Raw genomic sequence first — 24,542 nt, forward strand, 5'->3', positions numbered from 1 at the left:
GAACCCACACTGGAAATCCCAGGAAGTTTTTCCAAGAGGGATGAGCCCCCACAAGTTATGGATGTGCCTCCTCATTCCATGGAATGTATGGAAGCTCTGCCCATTCCGGGGCTGAAATATTCCTGGATTTCTCCCCTCAAATTGCCTCTGATCCCTGTGAAGTTTTTCCAAACGGGATAAGAAATCCCAGGAAGTTTTTCCAAACGGGATAAGCCCCTCCCAAGTCGCAGATTCCAACCCCTCATTCCATGGAATGCACAGAAGCTCTGCCCACTCCGGGGCTCAAACATTCCTGGATTTCTCCCCTCAAAGTGCCTCTGCTCCCTGTGAACCCACACTGGAAATCCCGGGAACTTTTTCCAAACAGAACGAGCCCTCACGAGTCCCGATTTCCAAGCCCTCATTCCAGGGAACTCCCAGGAGCCGCTGCCGCGCGGAGCCCGCGGCTCAGCCCCGGCACGCAGCGAGCGCCGGTTATTTTTAGCCGTCTGCGCGCGGGAATCCGACCATGAAATCCCGGGATCCGGAGCATTCCCGCTCGCCAGCGCCCGGAGCAGCTGAGCCGCGCCGGGCGAGGCGTTCACAGCCTGGAAGTGCCGCTCGACGGCACCTGAGGGCCCCGAGCTCAACCCCCTGCCCCCAGTTCCCAGCCTGGAATCCGATCGGAGCCGGTTCCAGGCGGCGGCGGCGGCGGCGGGAATGGATCCAGTCCCGGGATGAGCTCCCGACTCCCTGGGTTGGGATTTCTCCGGCGTGGATGGAGAGGGGGGAAGCAGAGGAATGAGGGATGGATTTTCCCTCCATCCCGCCCCATTCCCAGTGGGAAAAAAAAGGGGATTTGGGGGCTTTGAAGTGATTTTTAGGATGAGCAGCTCCCAGAATTCCGGGATGGGTTGGAATGACCTTAAACTCATCCCATTCCATGGGAAACCTTCCGCTATCCCATCCAAGCCATCCTGGAGCATCCCCAGGGAAGCAGAACCCTTGGAATTCTGCCCCCAAATCCAGGGAAAGACCCGAACCTACAAACCAAGGAAGCCACGGCGATTCCTACGGGATTTATTTCCCCGCTCCCCCTCTTTTCCTTTCCTCGGGAAGCCGAGCGGGCTCGGCTCCCAAATCCAGGGGATTTCGGTACCGAAGATCCTCAAATTCACAGTCGGGAATTGAAGTGGATATTGCAGCCGGAGCCACTTTTTTGGGAGCTGCTCCCGCTCTTCCCAGCATTCCCAATATATACAGATTCCTTCTTTTTACAGGTAATAATGTACAGCCTATTTATAATCCAGGGATTCTCTAGCTCTAGGGATTATCCACACACACACACACGGCCCGGCCCGCTCCCGACGCAGGGAACCGGGAAAATCCCACCGCTCCCAACTCTCCTTTGCCAGCAGAACCGCTGGATTTGGGGCAAAACCCCGCGGTTTTCCCGGTTTTTTTTTTTTCCCCTCGCAGCGGCCAAAGTGCTCCCGGGAATTTGGGGGATTCCTGAGGTAGGAAATTCAGGAGTTCCAGGCGGGAGCTCCGGCGGGGTCACAGCGCCAGCGGGAGCTGCCAGATGAGCAGGGAGCTGTCGGCGGCTCCGGAGCGGCGCGCGGATTCCGCCCGGAAATCCCGGTAGCCGCGGCCTCCGGAGACGATGGCCACGGAGGAGATTTCCTTGCGGGGCGAATCCCGGGAGCAGGGCCGGCTCCGCACCCAAACGTCGGGATCGTCGGCCAGCTCGTAGATGGATCCGTCCTCCTCGGCGTGTCCCGGCGCTCCCGGCGGCGCTTCCCGCACGGAGAGCAGCTGCCCGGGCAGGTGGGACGTGGAGCGCAGCCGGTATTGTAACAAAATCCCTTTTTTCCGCATTTCCCGGGGCGGGAGCCCCTCCGGATCCGGGGATTTCTCCTCCTCGGCCTCCTCGTCCTCGTCCTGCTCGGCCCGGAGGGCGTCGGGGGCCAAAGTGCTCAGAGCCAGCGCCAGGAACTGCACGGGGCCGGCGTGGCCGTTCAGGGACACCATGCCCTTCCCTGGAAAAAAGCGGGATGGGCTGGGAACGGGCTGGAACGGGGTGGGAATGGGGTGGGAACGGGGTGGGAATGGGGTGGGAATGGGATGGGAATGGGGTGGGAATGGGGTGGGAATGGGATGGGAATGGGGTGGGAATGGGGTGGGAATGGTGGGAATGGGATGGGAATGGGGTGGGAATGGGATGGGAATGGGGTGGGAATGGTGGGAATGGGATGGGAATGGGATGGGAATGGGGTGGGAATGGGATGGGAACGGGATGGGAATGGGGTGGGAATGGGGTGGGAATGGGATGGGAATGGGATGGGAATGGGGTGGGAATGGGGTGGGAATGGGGTGGGAATGGGATGGGAACAGGGTGGGAATGGGATGGGAATGGGATGGGAATGGGGTGGGAATGGGGTGGGAACGGGATGGGAACAGGGTGGGAATGGGATGGGAACGGGCTGGGAATAGGATGGGAATGGGATGGGAACTGCCTGGAAACTGGCTGGGAATGTGCTGGGATTGAGCCTAGGAATGAGCCCAGGAATGGGCCTTGGATCTCCGGGAATGGGCCCCGTTTCCCTGGGAATGGCGCTGTTTCTCTGGGAATGGTGCCATTTTTCCGGGAATGGGCCCTGTTTCTCCAGGAATGGGCCCCGTTTCTCCAGGAATGGGCGCTGGTTTTCTGGGAACGGCGCCGTTTCCCTGGAAGGGCTCCGGGGCTCACCGGTGATTTTCGGGATGCCCTCCAGGCGTGGCACCGGGAGCAGGACGATGATTCCCAGATCCGTCCCCACCCAGAGGGAGCCCTGGCACAGCAGGAGGCTGGTGACGCGCACGAGCTTCTGCCCTGGAACGGGAGCGGGAAAAAACTGGGATCAGGGAGAATCCCGCGGCCGAACTCCCGGCTGCTCACGGGGCTTCCGTAGGGAGCAGCCTCCGGAATTCCCGGCAGCTCCGCAGCGAGTGGGAAACGCTGGGAAGAGGAATAAAGGAAAAGAGGGGGAAAAAGAAGGAGGAAAGCCGGAGAAAAGTGGGAGAAAAGCGGGAGAAAAGAGGAAGGAAAGAGGGAGAAAAGCGGGAAGAAAGCGGGGGAAAAGCGGGGGAAAAGTGGGAGAAAAGTAGGAGAAAAGTGGGAGAAAAGTGGAAGAAAAGTGGGAGAAAAGTGGGAGAAAAGCGGGAGAAAAGTGGGAGAAAAGCGGGAGAGAAGTGGGAGAAAAGTGGGAGAAAAGTGGGAGAAAAGTGGGAGAAAAGTGGGAGAAAAGCGGGAGAAAAGCAGGAGAAAATTGGGAGAAAAGTGGGAGAAAAGTGGGAGAAAAATGGGAGAAAAGTGGGGGAAAAGTGGGAGAAAAGGGAGAAAAGAGGGAGAAAAATGGGAGAAAAGTGGGGGAAAAGCGGGAGAAATATGGGAGAAAAGCAGGAGGAAAGAGGGAGAAAAGCGGGAGAAAAATGGGAGAAAAGTGGGGGAAAAGTGGGAGAAAAGTGGGGGGAAAGCAGGAGAAAAGTGGGAGAAAAGCGGGAGAAAAGAGGGAGAAAAGTGGGAGAAAAGTGGGAGAAAAGCGGGGGGAAAGCGGGGGGAAAGCGGGGGAAAAATGGGAGAAAAGCAGGATTCCCACAGGAAACGAGCATTTTCTGGCAAGGGCTTAGCGCGGAGTCGGGAAGGAGACAAATCCCAGGAAAGCGAGAAATCCACGGAGCAGCAGCTCCGGAGCGGCTCGTTAAGGAGCTGCCGCATTCCAGAGGGGGCGGGAGCAGGAGCTCCAAAGGGATCGAATCCCAACGCTGTTGCCCGGGAATGCGGGGATGGGAGGGATGTCAGGATATCGGGATGTCAGGATATCGGGATATTGGGATATCGGGATATTGGGATACCGGGATGTCGGGATATCGGGATACCGGGATATCGGGATGTCAGGATGTCGGAATACTGGGATATCGGGATGTCGGGACGGGCCCGGGAAGAAGGGGAAAACCAGGGAATCACAGGAGTCTGGTGCTCGGAAGTAATGAAGGGATTATGGAACATCCAGGGATGGGATCCCGGGATAAAGGCGGGATCCAGGGATGGGATCCCAGGAGCAATTTGGGATCCAGGGATGGGATCCCAGGATAGAGTTGGGATCCAGGGATGGGATCCCGGGTGAAATTCAGGGTCCAGGGATGGGATCAGGGCACAAAGCTGGGATCCAGGGATGGGATCCCAGGGATGAATCTGGGATCCAGGGAGGGGATCCCAGGATAAAGTCGGGATCCAGGGATGGGATCCCAGGAGAAATTCGGGATCCAGGAATGGGATCATGGGATAAAGTCGGGATCCAGGGATGGGATCCTGGGATAAAGGCAGGATCCAGGGATGGGATCCCAGGAGAAATTTGGGATCCAGGGATGGGATCCCAGGGATAAAGTCAGGATCCAGAGATGGAATCCAGGGATAAAGTCAGGATCCAGGGATGGGATCCCAGGGCTGGGATCCCAGGGATAAAGTCGGGATCCAGGGATGGGATCCCAGGAGAAATTCAGGATCCAGGGATGGGATCCCAGGGATGAAGTCGGGATCCAGGGATGGGATCGCAGGAGGAATTCGGGATCCAGGGATGGGATCCCAGGGATGAAGTTGGGATCCAGGGATGGGATCGCAGGAGGAATTCGGGATCCAGGGATGGGATCCCAGGGATGAAGTTGGGATCCAGGGATGGGATCGCAGGAGGAATTCGGGATCCAGGGATGGGATCCCACGGATGAAGTTGGGATCCAGGGATGGGATCGCAGGAGGAATTCGGGATCCAGGGATGGGATCCCAGGGATGAAGTTGGGATCCAGGGATGGGATTGCAGGAGGAATTCGGGATCCAGGGGTGCCCCAGGGACACGGTTCCCGCCCGGGAAATTCCAGGCCCAGCCCCTCCCAGCTCTCCCCGCTCCAGCCCTGCTCCGCGGGAAAGCTGCGGATCCCGAATTCCCCAGGGATCCACTCATAACTCCCCTAATTAGTCATTAATTAGGATGCCACCAGGCAGCAGGAGCATCCCATTCCCAAATTCCCCATGGATCCATTAATTAATTTCCCTCATTAGTCATTAATTGGCTCTCGCCGGGCAGCAGGAGCATCCCATTCCCAAATTCTTTGTGGATCCATTATTAATTAATGACCCCTCATTAGCGCTGATTGCTCTCAATGGGCAGCAGGAAGATCCCATTCCCGAATTCCCCACGGATCCATTAATTAATGAATTAACTCCCCTCGTCAGTGATTAATTAGGATCTCACTGGGCAGCAGGAAGATCCCATTCCCGAATTCCCCACGGATCCATTAATGCATTAATTAATGCCCTCGTTAGCGGCTAATTGGCCTCTCACCGGGCAGCAGCAGCGTGGTGCGCGTGGCCACCTTGAGGATCCATTAACGCATTAATTAATGCCCTCGTTAGTGATTAACGAGCCTCTCACCGGGCAGCAGCAGCGTGGTGCGCGTGGCCACGTTGAGGATCCATTAACGCATTAATTAATGCCCTCGTTAGTGATTAACGAGCCTCTCACCGGGCAGCAGCAGCGTGGTGCGCGTGGCCACGTTGAGGATCCATTAACGCATTAATTAATGCCCTCGTTAGCGATTAACGAGCCTCTCACCGGGCAGCAGCAGCGTGGTGCGCGTGGCCACGTTGAGGATCCATTAATGCATTAATTAATGCCCTCGTTAGCGGTTAATTGGCCTCTCACCGGGCAGCAGCAGCGTGGTGCGCGTGGCCACGTTGAGGATCCATTAACGCATTAATTAATGCCCTCGTTAGTGATTAACGAGCCTCTCACCGGGCAGCAGCAGCGTGGTGCGCGTGGCCACGTTGAGGATCCATTAATGCATTAATTAATGCCCTCGTTAGCGATTAACGAGCCTCTCACCGGGCAGCAGCAGCGTGGTGCGCGTGGCCACGTTGAGGATCCATTAACGCATTAATTAATGCCCTCGTTAGCGATTAACGAGCCTCTCACCGGGCAGCAGCAGCGTGGTGCGCGTGGCCACGTTGAGGATCCATTAACGCATTAATTAATGCCCTCGTTAGTGATTAACGAGCCTCTCACCGGGCAGCAGCAGCGTGGTGCATGTGGCCACGTTGAGGATCCATTAACGCATTAATTAATGCCCTCATTAGCGATTAACGAGCCTCTCACCGGGCAGCAGCAGCGTGGTGCGCGTGGCCACGTTGAGGATCCATTAATGCATTAATTAATGCCCTCATTAGCGATTAACGAGCCTCTCACCGGGCAGCAGCAGCGTGGTGCGCGTGGCCACGTTGAGGATCCATTAACGCATTAATTAATGCCCTCGTTAGCGATTAACGAGCCTCTCACCGGGCAGCAGCAGCGTGGTGCGCGTGGCCACGTTGAGGATCCATTAATGCATTAATTAATGCCCTCGTTAGCGATTAACGAGCCTCTCACCGGGCAGCAGCAGCGTGGTGCGCGTGGCCACGTTGATCTCCTGCAGGTGCTCCAGGGTCTCGGTGTGGAAGAGGCGGATGGAGGAGCCGGCGGCGAAGGCCATCCACACGCCGCTGCCGGCGCGCACCATGCGCGTCACCGCCGCCTCCGGGTGCGCCTCGAACCTTTGCTAACGGCCGTTCCCAACAAACATTCCCAACAAACATTCCCAACAAACATTCCCAACATTCCCAAGGCTGCCGCGATTCCCGCAATTCCCCCGACTCCTCGAATCCCCCAGAAATTCCGCTCTCGGGAGCTGCTGGGAATGGGATCTCCCTGGGGTTCCCACGGGGATCCCATTCCCCCAGGGATCCCATTCCCATGGATCCCATTCCCAGAGATCTCATTTCCACAGAGATCCCATTCCCATGGATCCCATTCCCATGGAGACCCCATTCCCATGGAGATCCCATTCCCATGGAGATCCCATTCCCATGGATCCCATTTCCATGGAGATCCCACCTCCCCAGAGATCCCATTCCCATGGAGATCCCATTCCCAGAGATCTCATTTCCACAGAGATCCCATTCCCATGGATCCCATTCCCATGGAGATCCCATTCCCAGAGATCCCATTCCCATGGAGATCCTATTCCCATGGATCCCATTCCCATGGAGATCCTATTCCCATGGAGATCCCATTCCCAGGGAGATCCCATTCCCATGGAGATCCCATTCCCAGAAATCTCATTCCCATGGAGATCCTATTCCCATGGATCCCATTCCCATGGAGATCCCATTCCCAGGGAGATCCCATTCCCATGGAGATCCCATTCCCAGAGATCTCATTCCCATGGAGATCCTATTCCCATGGATCCCATTCCCATGGAGATCCCATTCCCAGGGAGATCCCATTCCCAGGGATCCCATTCCCAGAGATCCCATTCCCATGGATCCCATTCCCATGGAGATCCCATTCCCAGGGAGATCCCATTCCCAGGGATCCCGTTCCCAGAGATCCCATTCCCATGGATCCCATTCCCATGGAGATCCCATTCCCAGGGAGATCCCATTCCCAGGGATCCCGTTCCCAGAGATCTCATTCCCATGGATCCCATTCCCATGGAGATCCCATCTCCCCAGAGATCCCATTCCCAGAGATCTCATTCCCATGGAGATCCCATTCCCCCAGGGATCCCATTCCCATGGATCCCATTCCCATGGAGATCCCAAAAAATCCTTCCCAAACCACGGACAAACAGGGAATTCCAGGTCCCATTCCCATTCCCATTCCCGTTCCCATTCCCACTCCTGTTGCCATTCCCGTTCCCGTTCCCATCCCCATCCCCGTTCCCATTTCCGTTCCCGCTCCTGATCCCATCCCCGTTCCCATCCCCATTCCCGTTCCCGCTCCCGTTCCCATTCCCATTCCCATCCCATTCCCGTTCCCATTCCCGTTCCCGCTCCCGTTCCCATTCCCATCCCCATTCCCATCCCCATTCCCGCTCCCGTTCCCATTCCCGCTCCCGTTCCCATTCCCATCCCATTCCCGCTCCTGTTCCCATTCCCGCTCCCGTTCCCATTCTCATTCCCATCCCCATTCCCATCCCCATTCCCGTTCCCGCTCCTGTTCCCACTCCTGTTCCCGCTCCCGTTCCCATTCCCATTCCCATCCCCATTCCCGCTCCCGTTCCCATTCCCGTTCCCGTTCCCGCTCCCATTCCCGTTCCCATCCCCATTCCCGTTCCCATCCCCATCCCCATTCCCATTCCCATCCCCATTCCCGCTCCCGTTCCCATTCCCATTCCCATCCCCGTTCCCATTCCCATTCCCATCCCCATTCCCGTTCCCGTTCCCATCCCCATTCCCGTTCCCACTCCTGTTCCCATTCCCATCCCCATTCCCATTCCCATTCCCATCCCCATTCCCGTTCCCGTTCCCGTTCCCATCCCCATTCCCGTTCCCACTCCTGTTCCCATTCCCATCCCCATTCCCATTCCCATTCCCATCCCCATTCCCATTCCCATTCCCATCCCCATTCCCGTTCCCACTCCTGTTCCCATTCCCATCCCCATTCCCATTCCCATTCCCATCCCCATTCCCGTTCCCGTTCCCGTTCCCATCCCCATTCCCGTTCCCACTCCTGTTCCCATTCCCATCCCCATTCCCATTCCCATTCCCATCCCCATTCCCGTTCCCGTTCCCATCCCCATTCCCATTCCCGTTCCCATTCCCGCTCCCGTTCCCATCCCCATTCCCATCCCCATCCCCATCCCCATTCCCATTCCCGTTCCCATCCCCGTTCCCGTTCCCATTCCCGCTCCCGTTCCCATTCCCGTTCCCATCCCCATTCCCATCCCCATCCCCATTCCCGTTCCCGTTCCCGCTCCCACTCCCGTTCCCGCTCCGTGCCTGGCTCTGCAGCTCGGCCGTTCCCAGCACGGTGACGACGTTGTCGGAGCTGGCCCAGAGCGACTCCTCCAGCGCCAGCAGCGCCCGCACCGGCCCCGATCCCACCTGGAGCAGCCGCGGCGGGGAGTCGGCATCCCATAAACCCCCTGGAACACAGGGATCAGCACAGGGAATGGCATCGGGGAATGGGATCACGGGGAATGAGATAATGGGGAACGGGATCGGGGAACGGGATAACGGGGAATGGGATAACGGGGAATGGAATCACAGGGAGTGGGATCGGGGAATGGGATAATGGGGAATGGGATAACCGGGAATGGGATCAGGGAATGGGATCACAGGGAATGGGATAACGGGGAATGGGATTGGGGAATGGGATAACCGGGAATGGGATTGGGGAATGGGATAAGGGGAAACGGGATCACAGGGAATGGGATAACGGGGAGTGGGATCACGGGGAATGGGATAACGGGGAATGGGATCACAGGGAATGGGATAACGGGGAATGGGATCAGGGAATGGGATCACAGGGAGTGGGATAACGGGGAATGGGATCAGGGAATGGGATCACAGGGAATGGGATCGGGGAATGGGATTGGGGAATGGGATAACCGGGAATGGGATTGGGGAATGGGATAAGGGGAAACGGGATCACGGGGAATGGGATAACTGGGAATGGGATCACGGGGAATGGGATCAGGGAATGGGATAACGGGGAATGGGATAACGGGGAGTGGGATCACACGGAACGGGATAACGGGGAATGGGATCAGGGAATGGGATCAGGGAATGGGATCACAGGGAATGGGATCACAGGGAATGGGATAACGGGGAATGGGATCAGGGAATGGGATCACAGGGAATGGGATAACGGGGAGTGGGATAACGGGGAGTGGGATAACGGGGAATGGGATAATGGGGAATGGGATCACAGGGACAACACGGAACACTCGGCGCACCTGGGAAGCTCCGGCTGCAGCTCCAGGGGTCCCCAGAGCCCCCCTCCACCCCCAAAGGGCCATCCCGCTTCCCAGCATTCCCGAAATTCCCTTTTCCCGCTGCAGCCGGCGCCGGAGCAGGGAAGGAGCGGCCCCTGCACCCCGAGGGCTCCTCGGGAAAGGCCAAATCCCCCTTTTTTTAATGGATTTGCTCCTGCAGGGCCACTCCAGGCCCGATCCCGAGGGTCTGGGAGCAGCTCCCAGCGGGATCGGGATGAATCCGACGCCAGCGGCCCCAATCCATCCTTACTCTCCCTCTCTTTATTCCCAATCCCTGCTCTTACCCAAACCCCGATCCCAGGGATAAAGGAGCCCTTGGGGGCTCCACGCCCTGCTCCCAGCAAATCCCGACTTCCAGGGAAAAGGAGCCATTCCAGGGAAGCTTTTTCTCTCCCGAGAATCGGGATGAGGTTAAAAACTCCTCCCGTGGCTGCCACTTCAATTAATTGAAGTGCATTAACATCCCTTTAATTGGCTCCCAGCGTCGCCGTCATTCGGGAAAGGGGGTGGGCACAATCCCAAAAATCCGAATTGAGCAGGATTTGGTGGCTCAGGATTGAGCCAGGTGCCGTTTCCTGGAGCTTTTCCTGGAGAAAACCCGGGATTCCATCCAAAAGCGGCCGGAATTCCGTAGGATTCCAGGCTCTTTCCCACCCCCTAGCGACGAAGAGAAGGAATTTCCCAGTCCAGGCCAGGAATTCCTGGGAAAGAGGGATGGCAGCAGGGTGGGAGCCAAATCCGGGGAAAACAACCCCAAAACCATGGGAACAAAGGGAATTTTCCACGCGGAGGGGACCAACTCCATTTCCAGCCCCAAGCAGGGGATTTTGGGAAGGCAATTCCCATTCCTTGCACATCCCATGCTGGATCCCACAGCAACCCCTCTCCAGGACCGTTTTCCCAATGTTTTCCCCCAAAACGAGTTTGCTTTGGATCCACCACGGGAAAATCGCATTTTCCTGCCCGGGGGCTGCCGAGGGAAAGGGAAAAGATTGGGGAAAACCACGGGAAAACGGGGATTTCTCCCCATTTCAGCAGCGGAGGAGCTCTCGGCCCGCGGGATTCCCGGGAATCCTCACCGCTATTCCTGGGAAAGGCGGCCACGCTGCCGTCCTGCAGCCCCGCGAACAGGAACTCGGGGCTGTGCCGCAGGCACAGGATGGGCAGCATTCCCGGGATTTTGCAGCTCAGCAGGCACGGCGTTCCCGAGTCCACGCTGCCGTACACCAGGAGGCTGCGGAGGGAGCGCGCCGGGAATTTCGGGATCAGCCCCGGCGGAGCGCGGAGGGATCGGGGAGAGGAGCGGGGAGCTGGGATCTCACCTCCCGTCCTGCAGCCCCAGGCACACGGTGGGGTGCGGGGGGGTCGGGGCCGGATCCGGGGCCATTCCCGGCTCCGCGGGATCCTCGGGATGCGGCTCCGGGATGAATTCCATGCACAGCACCGGGGCGGGCACCGGGAAGGATTTGACGGTGCGGGGCACGGAGCGGTTCAGGGAGAAGATCTCCACCTGCCCCCCCGCGCCCTCCTGGCCTCCTCCCACCTGCGGGCCGGGAAAAGCGGGAATGAGCCATCCCAGCATCCCAAAGAGCCCCAAATCCCGGGATCCGCCGGGGCTGCGCTCACCCAGAGGAAGCCCTGGGGCAGGGAGGTGCTGACGGCCGAGAATCCCAGGAGCGAGGAATGGACGGGATTGTGGACGGCGGCTCCGAGCTGGGGAGAGCATCCCAAGAGGTCAGCGGGAATTCCCAGAATTTGGGATCCAGCCACAATCCAGCTGCTATTCCCGACTTTCCAAGGTGGATTCCATCCATTCCTGCCTTTCCAACCAACTTCTCCAGCCCCTCCAGAGCGGGATTCCTCCCAAAACGATGGATGGGAAGATGTGATGGAGAACCCAAATCATCCCAAACAGCCAGGATGTCCCCAAAATTTGGGATCCAGCTGCTATTCCCAACTTTCCCCCTTGGATTCCATCAATTCCTGCTTTTCCAACCGACTTTTCCAGCCCCTCCAGAGCGGGATTTGTGTTTGCCCCCCAAAATTTGGGATCAGAGGGAACGAGGGGATGGAGAACCCAAACAGGCAGGGGTCAGGGGGAACCCCAGAATTTGGGATTCAACCACGGCCCAGCTGCTATTCCCAACTTTCCAAGGTGGATTCCATCAATTCCTGCCTTTCCAACCGACTTTTCCAGCCTCTCCAGAGCGAGATTTGTGTGTTTATCCCACAAAATGCTGGATCAGAGGGAATAAGGGGATGGAGAACCCAAATCACCCCAAACAGGTGGGATGTTGGTGCATCCCCCAAAATTTGGGATCCAGCTGCTATTCCCGATTTTCCCCCTTGGATTCCATCAATTCCTGCCTTTCCAACCAACTCTTCCAGCCCCTCCAGAGTGGGATTTGTGCCTTTCCTCCCAAAATTCTGGATCAGAGGGAATAAGGGGATGGAGAACCCAAATCATCCCAAACAGCCAGGATGTCCCCAAAATTTGGGATCCAGCTGCTATTCCCGACTTTCCAAGGTGGATTCCATCAATTCCTGCCTTTCCTACCGACTTCTCCAGCCTCTCCAGAGCGGGATTTGCGCCTTTCCCGCCCGGCTCTCACCTGCAGATCCAAGGCTTTGGAGGAAAAGGCGGGAATGTGGCAGGACAGGATGGGACACCAGAAGGGAGCTTTGCTCCTCTTGTCCTCGTCGGGACAGAGCCAGCCCGGCTGGTTCTCCTCCCCTGCGGAAAACCGGCAGCGCCGGGATCAGCCGGGCCCCAAACCCCTCCTCGGGGCTCCCGAGCCGCCGTTTTCCGGGGATTCGGGATGCGCCTCGTCCCCTCCTCCAAGTTCTTGCGGCGCGGAGGCAAAAAAATCCCCCGGAAACCGAAGAAACAGGAAAAAATTCCATCCGGCCGCGTCCCCTCGCGGCAGGCTGGGACACGCTCCCATTTCCAGCTCGTGGAGAATTCCCAGATTTTTTTGAAAAATAGGGAAAAGCCCAAGTGTTAAAAGCCAGGGAATCCCCGAAGATTGCAGCCCGGGGCGATCCGAGCGCGCCAAGGGAATTCCAGATTTTCCGTGTTTTCCTCCATGGGATTTCCCTGAGGGAGCTGGGATGGGAGCAGGGATTGGGGACCGGCAGGAGCAGGGGCGGATCCTCCGCCCTGATCCAGCCCAGCCCATGGGGACGGGGATCCCCCAGGGGGAGCCTCCAGCCGGGAGATTCCAGCCGGGAGCAGCAGATCCCAGACACAGAACCGACAAATCCCGGCAATTCCAAAAACCAAACGTTATCCGGAACCCCCCAAACCTTCTCCAGAACCTCCCAAACTTCTCCAGAACTTCCCCCAAGCCCTCTCCAAAAGCTCCCAAACCCCCCCCAAAGCCTCCAAACCCCCAAAAGCTCCCAAAGCTTCCCCAAAACCTCCAGAACCTTCCCCAAAACCTCCAGAACCTTCTCCAGAACCTTCCCAAACCCTCTCCCAAATGTTCTCCAAAAGCTCCCAAAACCCTTCAAAAGCTCCCCAAAACCTTCTCCAGAACCTCCCAAAAACCTTCTCCAGAACCTCCCAAAACCTCAAAGACCTTCTCCAGAACCTTCCCAAACCTTCTCCCAGATGTTCTCCAAAAGTTCCCAAACTCCCAGAACCTCCCCAAGCTTTTCCAAACTTTCCAAACTTTCTCCTGAACCTTCCAAAACCTTCTCCCGAATGTTCTCCAAAAGGTCCCAAAACCCTTCCAAAGCTCCCCAAAACCTTCTCCAGAACCTCCCAAACCTTCTCCAAATTTTTTCCAAAGCCTTCCCAAGCCTTCTCCAAAAGCTCCCAACCCTTCCCAAAGCCTCCAAACCCCCAAACCCTCCTGAAGCTTCCCCAAAACCTTCTCCAGAACCTTCCCCAAACCTCCCAGACCTTCTCCAGAACCTCCCCAAAACCTTCTCCCAAATGTTCTCCAAAAGGTCCCAAAATCCTTCAAAAGCTCCCCAAAATCTTCTCCAGAACCTTCCCCAGACCTCCCATGCCTCCTCCAGAATCTCCCAGACCTCCTCCAGAACCTCCCAGAGCTCCTCCAGAACCTCCCAGACTTCCTCCAGAACCTCCCCAAAACCTTCTCCAGAACCTCCCCAAAACCTCCCAGACCTTCTCCAGAACCTCCCAAACTTCTCCAGAATCTCCCCAAAACCTTCTCCAGAACCTCCCAAACTTCTCCAGAACCTCCCCAAAACCTCCCAAACTTCTCCAGAACCTCCCCAAAACCTTCTCCAGAACCTCCCCAAAACCTTCTCCAGAACCTTCCCCAGACCCTCCCAGACCTTCTTCCAGAAGGTCCCAGGCCTCCTGCACCACCTCGGCCCCGTTTCCCGCTCCCCGCCCGGACCGCGGCTCTTCCCGGGACAGGCGGGACTCACGGAGGCCGATCTTGGCCAGGTGCAGCCGGTTCACCCAGGAGATCTTGCTCAGGGGGCTGGGGGTGATGAACACCACCATGACGCTGATGGGGCGCCCGGACCTGCGGGGACACGGCCTTCAGCCTCCTCAGCCTCCTCCTCCTCGTCATCATCATCCTCCTCCTGCTCATCCTCATCATCATCCTCCTCACCATCCTCATCATCATCCTCCTCCTCCTCATCATCATCCTCATCATCATCCTCATCATCACCATCCTCATCATCATCATCCTCCTCCTCATCATCATCCTCATCATCGTCATCATCATCCTCCCCTTCATCATCTTCCTCATCCTCCTCGTCATCATCATCATCACCATCGTCCTCCTCGTCCTCATCTTTCCCCTCCTCCTTCTCCTTCTCATCATCATCATCCTCCCCCTCTTCATCACCATCCTCCTCCTCCTCCTCATCACCATCATCTTCTTCCTCATCATCCTCCCCCTCATCATCATCTTCCTCATCCTCCTCTTCATCGTCATCATCACCATCCTCCTCCTCGTCCTTATCTTCATCCTTCTCCTTCTCCTCCTTCCCCTCATCATCTTCATCCTCATCCTCTTCTTCATCATCACCATCCTCCTCCTCCTCATCATCATCCTCATCGTTCTCCTCATCATCCTCCTCTTCATCCTCCTCCTTCTCCTCCTCTTCATCGTCTTCCTCCTCCTCTTCCTCCTCCTCATCATCCTCCTTCTCCTCATCCTTATCTTCATCTTCCTCCTCACCATCCTCCTCCTTCTCCTCCTCCTCCTCCTCCTCTTCCTCATCATCCTCCTCCTCATCCTTATCTTCCTCATCCTCCTCCTTCTCCTCTTCCTCCTCCTCCTCTTCCTCCTCCTCTTCCTCCTCTTTCTCCTCCTCCTCCTCCTTCTCCTCCTCCTCCTCCTTATCATCCTCCTCCTCATCCTTATCTTCATCCTCCTCCTCCTCCTCCTCCTCCCGGTCCAGGACAAGCCCACCCCCATTGCCCCACTCACTTGTCCGGCTTGCCGGGCAGCAGCAGCCGCAGGCGGCACTTGTTGGCCGAGTGGATCTCCTCCTCCTTCACCTTCATCATCCTCTGCAGGGCCAGGCACCAGTCCTGCGCCACCGTCATGTTCAGGTTCTGGAGAACACCGGGGACGGTCCGAGGCGGCCGGAGGAGGAGCCGGCAGCTCCCGAGGAGCGCCGCGGCCACGGCGAGGTGGCGGCGCGGGCGGTACCTGGTAGGTGCCGTGCAAGGTGCTGACGAGCAGCGTGATCTGCTCCACCACCGCCAGGTCCTTCTGCAGGTCCTGCAGCTCCTGGAAGAGCCGCGGAGGGCCCAGGTAGACCTTATCTTTGGGGGGAAAAGCCGCGATTTCAGGCCCACGGCATCCACGGCGATGGAGAAGAGTCCAAGATCCAGCCCAAGCCCTGAGCCAACACCACCAGGGACGGCCCCGAGCGCCGCGTCCGCTGCTCCTCAAACACCTCCCAGGGTGGCGGCTCCACCACGTCCGAGAGCGGTGAGATCCCCTCAACGCCCCCAATCCCAGCCCAGCGAGGTTCTCCCACCGGGAATGAGGCCTGGAGCACCCCATCCGTGACTCCACCACTTCCAAGAGTGGTGAAACCTCCCTAAAACTCCCCAAATCCCAGCCCAGGAACGTTCTCCCACCAGGAATGAGACCCCAAACACCCCATCCATGACTCCACCACCTCCCAGAACGATGAAACCTCCCTAAAACCCCCCAAATCCCAGCCCAGGAACGTTCTCCCGCCAGGAATGAGACCCCAAACACCCCATCCATGACTCCACCACCTCCCAGAACGATGAAACCTCCCTAAAACCCCCCAAATCCCAGCCCAGGAACGTTCTCCCACCAGGAATGAAGCCCCAAACACCCCATCCATGACTCCACCACCTCCCAGAGCGATGAAATCCCTTAAAACTCCCCAAATCCCAGCCCAGGAACGTTCTCCCACCAGGAATGAGACCCCAAACACCCCATCCACGACTCCACCACCTCCCAGAACGATGAAACCTCCTCCAAGCCCCCGCAGCTCCCCTCCCCGGAGCCCATCCCGCCGGGCTGGCGGCCGGCGCTCACTGTGGGCGGGCTGGCCGGCGGGCGCGTGCCTGCGGCTGCCGGGCCCGGGCGCCGCGTCCTTGTCGCAGGCGCCGCTGTCCTGCCCCACCTCCACCACCTGCACCTGCGGCAGGGCCGTGCTCCACTTCAGCACGTACTTGGGGCCCAGGGGCACCAGGCTGCTGATTTCCAGCTGGCCTCTGCCAAGGCAAGAATTCCAGGTCAGGAAAACCCTCGAGTTTGGGATTTTCCCCCCCAAAATAATCCCCCCGACCCCGCGCGTCGCGAGCCACCCCCTCCCCACACACACACACGGGGCGGGAACCCCCGAATCGGGGCACACGACACAGCACAGCACACCCGGCACCTACCCTGCGGGCACCGGCCTGCCAGGGGGGAAAAAGAGGGGTTCAGAGGGCTTTGGGGCAATCCCGGGAGGTTTTCCCACCCTGCGGCGGCGAATTCGGCCAAGTCCGGCCCCGTTCCTGGGGCCCCGCGGTGGCTCCAGGGGCCCGCGGGCAGCGGGGATGGAGATGGGGCAGAAGCGGGCAGATAAACCCCAAACTAGGGGGGATCCCCCCCAAAAACCCCGAACTGGATGGGATCCCCCCCAAAATCCCCAAACTGGATGGGAATTTCCCCCCAAAACCCCAAATTCAAAGGGATTGCCCCAAAAACCCCAAACTCAATGGGATAGCCCCCAAAAACCCCAAACTGGGTGGGATCCTCCCCAAAAACCCCAAACTGGATGAGATCCTCCCCAAAAACCCCAAACTGGGTGGGATCCTCCCCAAAAACTCTAAACCCGGGGGATCCCCCCCAAAACCCCAAACTGGATGGGAATTTCGCCCCAAAACCCCAAATTCAAAGGGATTGCCCAAAAAACTCCAAACTGGATGGGATCCCTCCAAAAACCCCAAATTCCAAGGGATTGCCCCAGAAACTCCAAACTCAATGGGAATTTCCCCCCAAAACCCCAAACTGGGTGGGATCCTCCCAAAAAACCCAAACTGGATGGGATCCCCCACAAAAACCCCAAACTGGATGAGATCCCCCACAAAAACCCAAACCGGATGGGATCCCCCACAAAAACCCCAAACCGGATGGGATCCTCCCCAAAAACACCAAACTGGATGGGATCCTCCCCAAAAACCCCAAACTGAATGGGATCCCCCCCAAAATCCCCAAACTGGATGGGAATTTCCCCCCAAAACCCCAAATTCAAAGGGATTGCCCCAAAAACCCCAAACTCAATGGGATAGCCCCCAAAAACCCCAAACTGGGTGGGATCCTCCCCAAAAACCCCAAACTGGATGAGATCCTCCCCAAAAACCCCAAACTGGGTGGGATCCTCCCCAAAAACTCTAAACCCGGGGGATCCCCCCCAAAACCCCAAACTGGATGGGAATTTCGCCCCAAAACCCCAAATTCAAAGGGATTGCCCAAAAAACTCCAAACTGGATGGGATCCCTCCAAAAACCCCAAATTCCAAGGGATTGCCCAAAAAACTCCAAACTCAATGGGAATTTCCCCCCAAAACCCCAAACTGGGTGGGATCCTCCCAAAAAACCCAAACTGGATGGGATCCCCCACAAAAACCCCAAACTGGATGGGATCCCCCACAAAAACCCCAAACCGGATGGGATCCTCCCCAAAAACCCCAAACTGAATGGGATCCTCCCCAAAATCCCCAAACTGGATGGGAATTTCCCCCCAAAACCCCAAATTCCAAGGGATTGCCCCAAAAACTCCAAACTCAATGGGATCGCCCCCAAAAACCCCAAACTGGGTGGGATCCTCCCCAAAAACCCCAAACTGGATGAGATCCTCCCCAAAAACCCCAAACTGGATGGGAATTTCCCCCCAAAACCCCAAATTCAAAGGGATTGCCCCCAAAACACCAAACTCAATGGGATCCCCCCCAAAACCACCAAACTGGGTGGGATCCTCCCCAAAAACTCCAAACTGGATGGGATCCCCCCCAAAAACACCGAACTGGATGGGATCCCCCAAAAAACTCCAAACTGGGGGGGATCCCCCCCAAAAACCCCAAACTCAATGGGAATTTCCCCCAAAAACCCCAAACTGGATGGGATCCCCCCCAAAATCCCCAAATTCAAAGGGATTGCCCCAAAAACCCCAAACTCAATGGAAATCTCCCCCAAAAACCCCAAATTCAAACAAATTACCCCAAAAACACCGAACAGGATGGGAATTTCCCCAAAAACCCCAAATTGAAAGGGATTGCCCCAAAAACCCCAAACTGGATGGGATCCCCCCCAAAAACCCCAAACTCAATGGGAATTTCCCCCAAAAACCCCAAATTCAAAGGGATTGCCCCAAAAATCCCAAACTGGACGGGAATTTCCCCCAAAAACCCCAAACTGGATGGGATCCCCCCAAAAAACCCCAAATTCAAAGGGATTGCCCCAAAAACACCAAACTCAATGGGAATTTCCCCCAAAACACCAAACTCAATGGAAATCTCCCCCAAAAACCCCAAATTCAAACAAATTACCCCAAAAACACCGAACAGGATGGGAATTTCCCCAAAAACCCCAAATTGAAAGGGATTGCCCCAAAAACCCCAAACTGGATGGGATCCCCCCCAAAAACCCCAAACTCAATGGGAATTTCCCCCAAAAACCCCAAATTCAAAGGGATTGCCCCAAAAATCCCAAACTGGACGGGAATTTCCCCCAAAAACCCCAAACTGGATGGGATCCCCCCAAAAAACCCCAAATTCAAAGGGATTGCCCCAAAAACACCAAACTCAATGGGAATTTCCCCCAAAACACCAAACTCAATGGAAATCTCCCCCAAAAACCCCAAATTCAAACAAATTACCCCAAAAACACCGAACAGGATGGGAATTTCCCCAAAAACCCCAAATTGAAAGGGATTGCCCCAAAAACTCCAAACTGGATGAGATACCCCCCAAAAAACCCCAAATCAATGGGAATTTCCCCCAAAAACCCCAAATTCAAAGGGATTGCCCCCAAAAACCCCAAACTGGACGGGAATTTCCCCCAAAAACCCCAAACTGGATGGGATCCCCCCAAAAAACCCCAAATTCAAAGGGATTGCCCCAAAAACACCAAACTCAATGGGAATTTCCCCCAAAACCCCAAACTCAATGGAAATCTCCCCCAAAAACCCCAAATTCAAACAAATTACCCCAAAAACACCGAACAGGATGGGAATTTCCCCAAAAACCCCAAATTGAAAGGGATTGCCCCAAAAACTCCAAACTGGATGAGATCCCCCCAAAAAACCCCAAACTCAATGGGAATTTCCCCCAAAAACCCCAAATTCAAAGGGATTGCCCCCAAAAACCCCAAACTGGATGGGATCCCCCCAAAAAACCCCAAATTCAAAGGGATTGCCCCAAAACCACCAAACTCAATGGGAATTTTCCCCAAAAACCCCAAATTCAAAGGGATTGCCCCCCCAAAAAACCCTAAACTGGATGGGATCCCCCCCAAAAACCTCAAATTCAAAGGGATTGCCCCAAAACCGCCAAACAGGATCAGAATTTCCTCAAAACCCCAAACTGGATGGGAATCTCCCCCAAAAACCCCCAAATTGAAAGGGATTGCCCCAAAAACCCCAAACTCAATGGGAATTCCCCCCCAAAACCCCAAACTAGATGGGAATCTCCCCCAAAAACCCCAAATTCAAAGTGATTGCCCCAAAAACCCCAAATTCAGAGGGATTGCCCCAAAAACCCCAAACTGGATTGGAATTTCCCCCCAAAACCCCAAATTCAAAGGGATTGCCCCAAAAACCCCAAACTTGATGGGAATTCCCCAAATACCCCCGACTCAATGGGAATTCCCCCCAAAACCCCAAATTCTCCAGGATTCCCCCCAAACCCCACAGTTTTTGAAGCTTTTCCAAGGTTTCAGCCCTCCCTGGGGTCGATCCCACAAATCCCACGGAGCCGACGGGGCTGGGATCGGGAAGGGGCTGCGCTGGGATCTCCAGAGGGGTTTTGGGGCCGGGTTTCAGGGACGGGGTTTGGGGTCAAGTTTTGGGGCCGGCTTTGGGGTGGGGTTTTGGGGCCGTGTTTCAGCGATGGGTTTTGGGGTGGGGTTTTGGGGTGGGGTTTCAGGGTGGGATTTCGGGGTGGGATTTCGGGGTGGGATTTTGGGGTGGGGTTTTGGGGTGGGATTTCGGGGCCAGCTTTGGGGTGGGGTTTTGGGGTGGGATTTCGGGGTGGGGTTTTGGGGCCGGCTTTGGGGTGGGGTTTCGGGGTGGGGTTTTGGGATGGGGTTTCGGGGCCAGCTTTGGGGTGGGGTTTGGGGTGGGATTTTGGGGTGGGATTTTGGGGCCGGCTTTGGGGTGGGATTTTGTGGTGGGGTTTCGGGGCTGGCTTTGGGGTGGGGGTTTGGGGTGGGGTTTCAGGGTGGGATTTTGGGGTGGGATTTTGGGGTGGGGTTTTGGGGTGGAATTTTGGGGTGGGGTTTCGGGGCCAGCTTTGGGGTGGGGTTTTGGGGTGGGGTTTCGGGGCCAGCTTTGGGGTGGGGTTTCGGGGTGGGATTTTGGGGTGGGATTTTGGGGCCGGCTTTGGGGTGGGATTTTGTGGTGGGGTTTCGGGGCTGGCTTTGGGGTAGGGGTTTGGGGTGGGGTTTCAGGGTGGGATTTCGGGGTGGGGTTTTGGGGCCGGCTCTGGGGTGGGGTTTCGGGGCCAGCTTTGGGGTGGGGTTTCAGGGTGGGATTTTGGGGTGGGATTTTGGGGTGGGGTTTCAGGGTGGGATTTCAGGGTGGGATTTTGGGGTGGGGTTTCGGGGCCAGCTTTGGGGTGGGGTTTCGGGGCCGCCTTTCGGGGCACGTACTTGAAGTTGATGTTGGCGCACACCAGGAGGTCGTTGAGCAGGAACACCTTGCGCTCCTTGGACTTGATGAGCTGCCCGCGGTCGCCGTACACCGTCTCGGTCAGCGTCTCGCACAGCAGCAGCTGCCGCTGGCCCGAGCTCAGCAGCTGCCAGGGAACGCCCGCGGCTCGTGCCCATTCCAGCCCCGCAGCGGCAAATCCCAGGCACGCAGCCGGAACCGCCGATCCCCGGCGTCGGCAAGAAGCGAAGCTTCCGCAAAAGGTCCCAAAGCTTCTCCAGAACCTCCCCAAAACCTTCCCCAAAAGCTCCTCGAAACCTTCACCAGAATCTCCACAAAATCTTCTCCAGAACCTCCTAAAACCACCCCCAGGACCTCCAAAAAGCTTCTCCAGAACCTCCAAAAAGCTTCTCTAGAACCTCCAAAAAGCTTCTCCAGAACCTCCCCAAAACCTTCCCTAAAAGCTTCCAAAAACCCTTCCCCAAAAGCTGCTCAAGACCTTCACCAGAACCTCCACAAAACCTTCTCCAGAACCTCCTAAACCACCTCCAGAACTTCCCCAAAACCTTCCCCAAAAGCTCCCCAAGACATTCACCAAAACCTCCCCAAAACCTTCTCCAGAACCTCCCAAAACCTTCCCCAAAAGCTTCCAGAAAACCTTCCCCAAAAGCTCCTCAAGACCTTCACCAAAACCTCCACAAAACCTTCTCCAGAACCTCCCAAAACCTTCTCCAGAACCTCCCCAAAACCTCCAAAACCTTCTCCAGAAACTTCTCCAGAACCTCCCCAAAACCTTCTCCATAACCTTCTCTAGAACCTCCCCAAAACCTTCTCCAGAACCTCCCAAAACCTTCCCCAAAAGCTTCCAAAAACCTTCCCCAAAAGCTCCTCAAGACCTTCACCAGAACCTCCCCAAAACCTTCTCCAGAACCTCCACAAAACCACCTCCAGAAGCTCCCAAGACCCTCTCCAGAACCTCCCCAACATCCTCCAAAACCTCCCCAACCTTCTCCAAAAGCTCCCCAAGGTCCTCCAGACCCTCCCAAAACCTTCTCCAGAACCTCCCCAACTTTCCCCAAAACCTTCTCCAGAATCTCTCGAAAACCTTCTCCAAAAGCTCCCAAAAAACCTTCTTCAAAATGTCCCCAACCTCCTCCAGAACCTCCCAGAACCTTCCCCCAAACCTCTCAAAATCTGCTCTGAAAGTTCCCCAAACCTTCTCCAGAACCTCCCAAATTCTCCAGAACCTCCCAAAAACCTTCTCCAGAACCTCCCAGAACCTTCTCCAAAAGCTCCCCAAGGTCCTCCAGAACCTCCCAAACATCCTCCAAAACGTCCCCAAAACCTTCTCCGAAACCTCCCCGAACCTCCTCCAGATCCTCCCAAATTCTCCGAATCCTCCCAAATTCTCCAAAACTTCCCAAAAACCTTCTCCAGAACCTCCCCCAAAAGCTCCCCAATCTCCTCCAGAACCTCCCAAACCTTCTCCAGACCCTCCCAGACGCCCTGACCCCAAATTTGGGTCGCTTTCCCACCATTTACAAGGATTTTGCTCCGTGCAAGGCGCTCCTGTAGGACCTGTAGGGCCACCCACCCCGAGCGACCACCAGGGCCCTTTTTGGGGCCTCTCCAGCCCCGATGCCGATGCCGATGGCGATGCCGATGCCAGGGCCGAGCCCGCGGGGGCCCCGCTGGGGGGTCGGCATCGAGGTCGCTCGGGGTCCCTTTGGAACGCCAGGAGCTGCGGCAGGCGGGGAACGAGACCCCGCGGGCCCGGCGGAGCCACCCCGCTCCGAGCTCAGCAGCCCCGGCAGCGAACGGGGATCCCGCTGCCCGAAATCCCCGCGGGGAGAGGGAGCCCCAAAGCCAACCCAGCAACTGCCAATGGCGCTGATGAGGAGGAGGATGGAGGAGATGGAGGATGAGGAGGAGGATGGAGGAGATGGAGGATGAGGAGGAGGATGGAGGAGATGGAGGAGGAGGAGGAGGAGGAGGAGGAGGAGGATGGAGGAGGAGGAGGAGGAGGAGGATGGAGGAGGAGGAGGAGGATGGAGGAGGAGGAGGAGGATGGAGGAGGAGGAGGAGGATGAAGGATGAAGGATGAGGAGGAGGAGGAGGAGGAGATGGAGGAGGAGGAGGAGGAGGAGGAGGATGAAGGATGAAGGATGAGGAGGAGGAGGAGGAGGAGATGGAGGAGGAGGAGGAGGAGGTGAAGGATGAGGATACAGAGAATGAGGATGAGGAGGATGAGGAGGATGAGGAGGATGAGGAGGATGAGGATGAGGAGGAGGAGCATGAGAAGGAGGAGGACGAGGAGAATGAAGACAACGAGAAGGAGGAGGATGAGGATGAGGAGGAGGATGAGGAGGAGGATGAGGACGAAGGTGAGGAGGAGGAGAATGAGGAGGATGAGGATGAGGAGGAAGAGGAGGAGGAGAATGAAGATGAGGAGGATGCAGAGGACGAGGATGAGGAGGATGAGGAGGATGAGGACATGGAGGAAGGGGAGGAGAAGGAGGAGCAGGAGGAGGAGGAGGGTGATGAGAATGAGGAGGATGAAGATGAGGAGGATGCAGAGGATGAGGACGAGGAGGAGGGTGAGGATGAGCAGGATGAAGCCAAGGAGGACGAGGAGGAGGATGAAGATGAGAATGAGGAGGAGGATGAAGATGAGAATGAGGAGGAGGATGAAGATGAGGATGAGGAGGACAAAGCTGAGGAGGATGAGGATGAAGATGAGGATGAGGGGGACGATGAAGATGAGGATGAGGATGCAGATGAGGATGAAGATGAGGAGGACGAAGCCGAGGAGCACGAGGAGGAGGAGGATGAAGATGAGGATGAAGATGAGGAGGATGAAGCCAAGGAGGATGAGGATGAAGATGAAGATGAGGATGAGGAGGACAAAGCTGAGGAGTACGAGGAGGAGGAGGAGGAGGAGGATGAGGAGGACGAAGCCGAGGAGCACGAGGATGAAGATGAAGATGAGGACGAGGAGGATGAAGCTGAGGAGGATGAGGATGAGGATGAAGATGAAGATGAAGAGGATGAAGCTGAGGAGGAGGAGGATGAAGATGAAGATGAGGATGAGGATGAAGATGAAGCTAAAGAGGACGAGGATGAAGATGAGGAGGACGATGAAGATGAGGATGAGGATGCAGATGAAGATGAAGATGAAAATGAGGAGGACGAAGCCGAGGAGCACGAGGAGGAGGAGGATGAAGATGAGGATGAAGATGAGGATGAAGATGAAGCTGAGGAGGACAAGGATGAGGATGAGGATAAAGATGAGGATGAGGATGAAGATGAAGATGAGGATGAGGATGAGGAGGATGAAGCTGAGGAGCACGAGGAGGAGAATGAAGATGAGGACGAAGATGA

The 24,542-nt window shown here is 56.6% G+C and overlaps 1 protein-coding gene across 10 annotated transcripts in view; it reads right to left on the minus strand.

Annotated features, from left to right (window-relative positions):
• Positions 1–1,043: 1,043 nt before the first annotated feature.
• Positions 1,044–24,542, minus strand: part of ARHGEF10L (Rho guanine nucleotide exchange factor 10 like) — a 48,833-nt gene continuing 25,334 nt past the window's right edge. For 4 of the 10 annotated variants that reach the window (XM_032097681.1, XM_032097679.1, XM_032097678.1 and 1 more), the window contains 14 exons: positions 21,164–21,309; positions 16,697–16,774; positions 16,347–16,525; positions 15,477–15,592; positions 15,252–15,379; positions 14,233–14,333; positions 12,441–12,562; positions 11,455–11,541; positions 11,151–11,371; positions 10,908–11,062; positions 8,831–8,976; positions 6,438–6,606; positions 2,729–2,851; positions 1,537–2,018 (listed from right to left, as the gene is read on the minus strand). In XM_032097681.1, coding sequence (XP_031953572.1) covers positions 1,537–2,018; positions 2,729–2,851; positions 6,438–6,606; positions 8,831–8,976; positions 10,908–11,062; positions 11,151–11,371; positions 11,455–11,541; positions 12,441–12,562; positions 14,233–14,333; positions 15,252–15,379; positions 15,477–15,592; positions 16,347–16,525; positions 16,697–16,774; positions 21,164–21,309 — 2,253 coding nt within the window. Of the gene's footprint in view, positions 2,019–2,728; positions 2,852–6,437; positions 6,607–8,830; positions 8,977–10,907; positions 11,063–11,150; positions 11,372–11,454; positions 11,542–12,440; positions 12,563–14,232; positions 14,334–15,251; positions 15,380–15,476; positions 15,593–16,346; positions 16,526–16,696; positions 16,775–21,163; positions 21,310–24,542 lie in introns of all 10 variants that reach the window. The other 6 variants (XM_032097682.1, XM_032097680.1, XM_032097677.1 and 3 more) reach the window with 4 other exon arrangements.

This window comes from Corvus moneduloides, unplaced genomic scaffold, assembly GCF_009650955.1.
Source record: "Corvus moneduloides isolate bCorMon1 unplaced genomic scaffold, bCorMon1.pri scaffold_102_arrow_ctg1, whole genome shotgun sequence".
Classification (NCBI taxonomy): domain Eukaryota; kingdom Metazoa; phylum Chordata; class Aves; order Passeriformes; family Corvidae; genus Corvus; species Corvus moneduloides.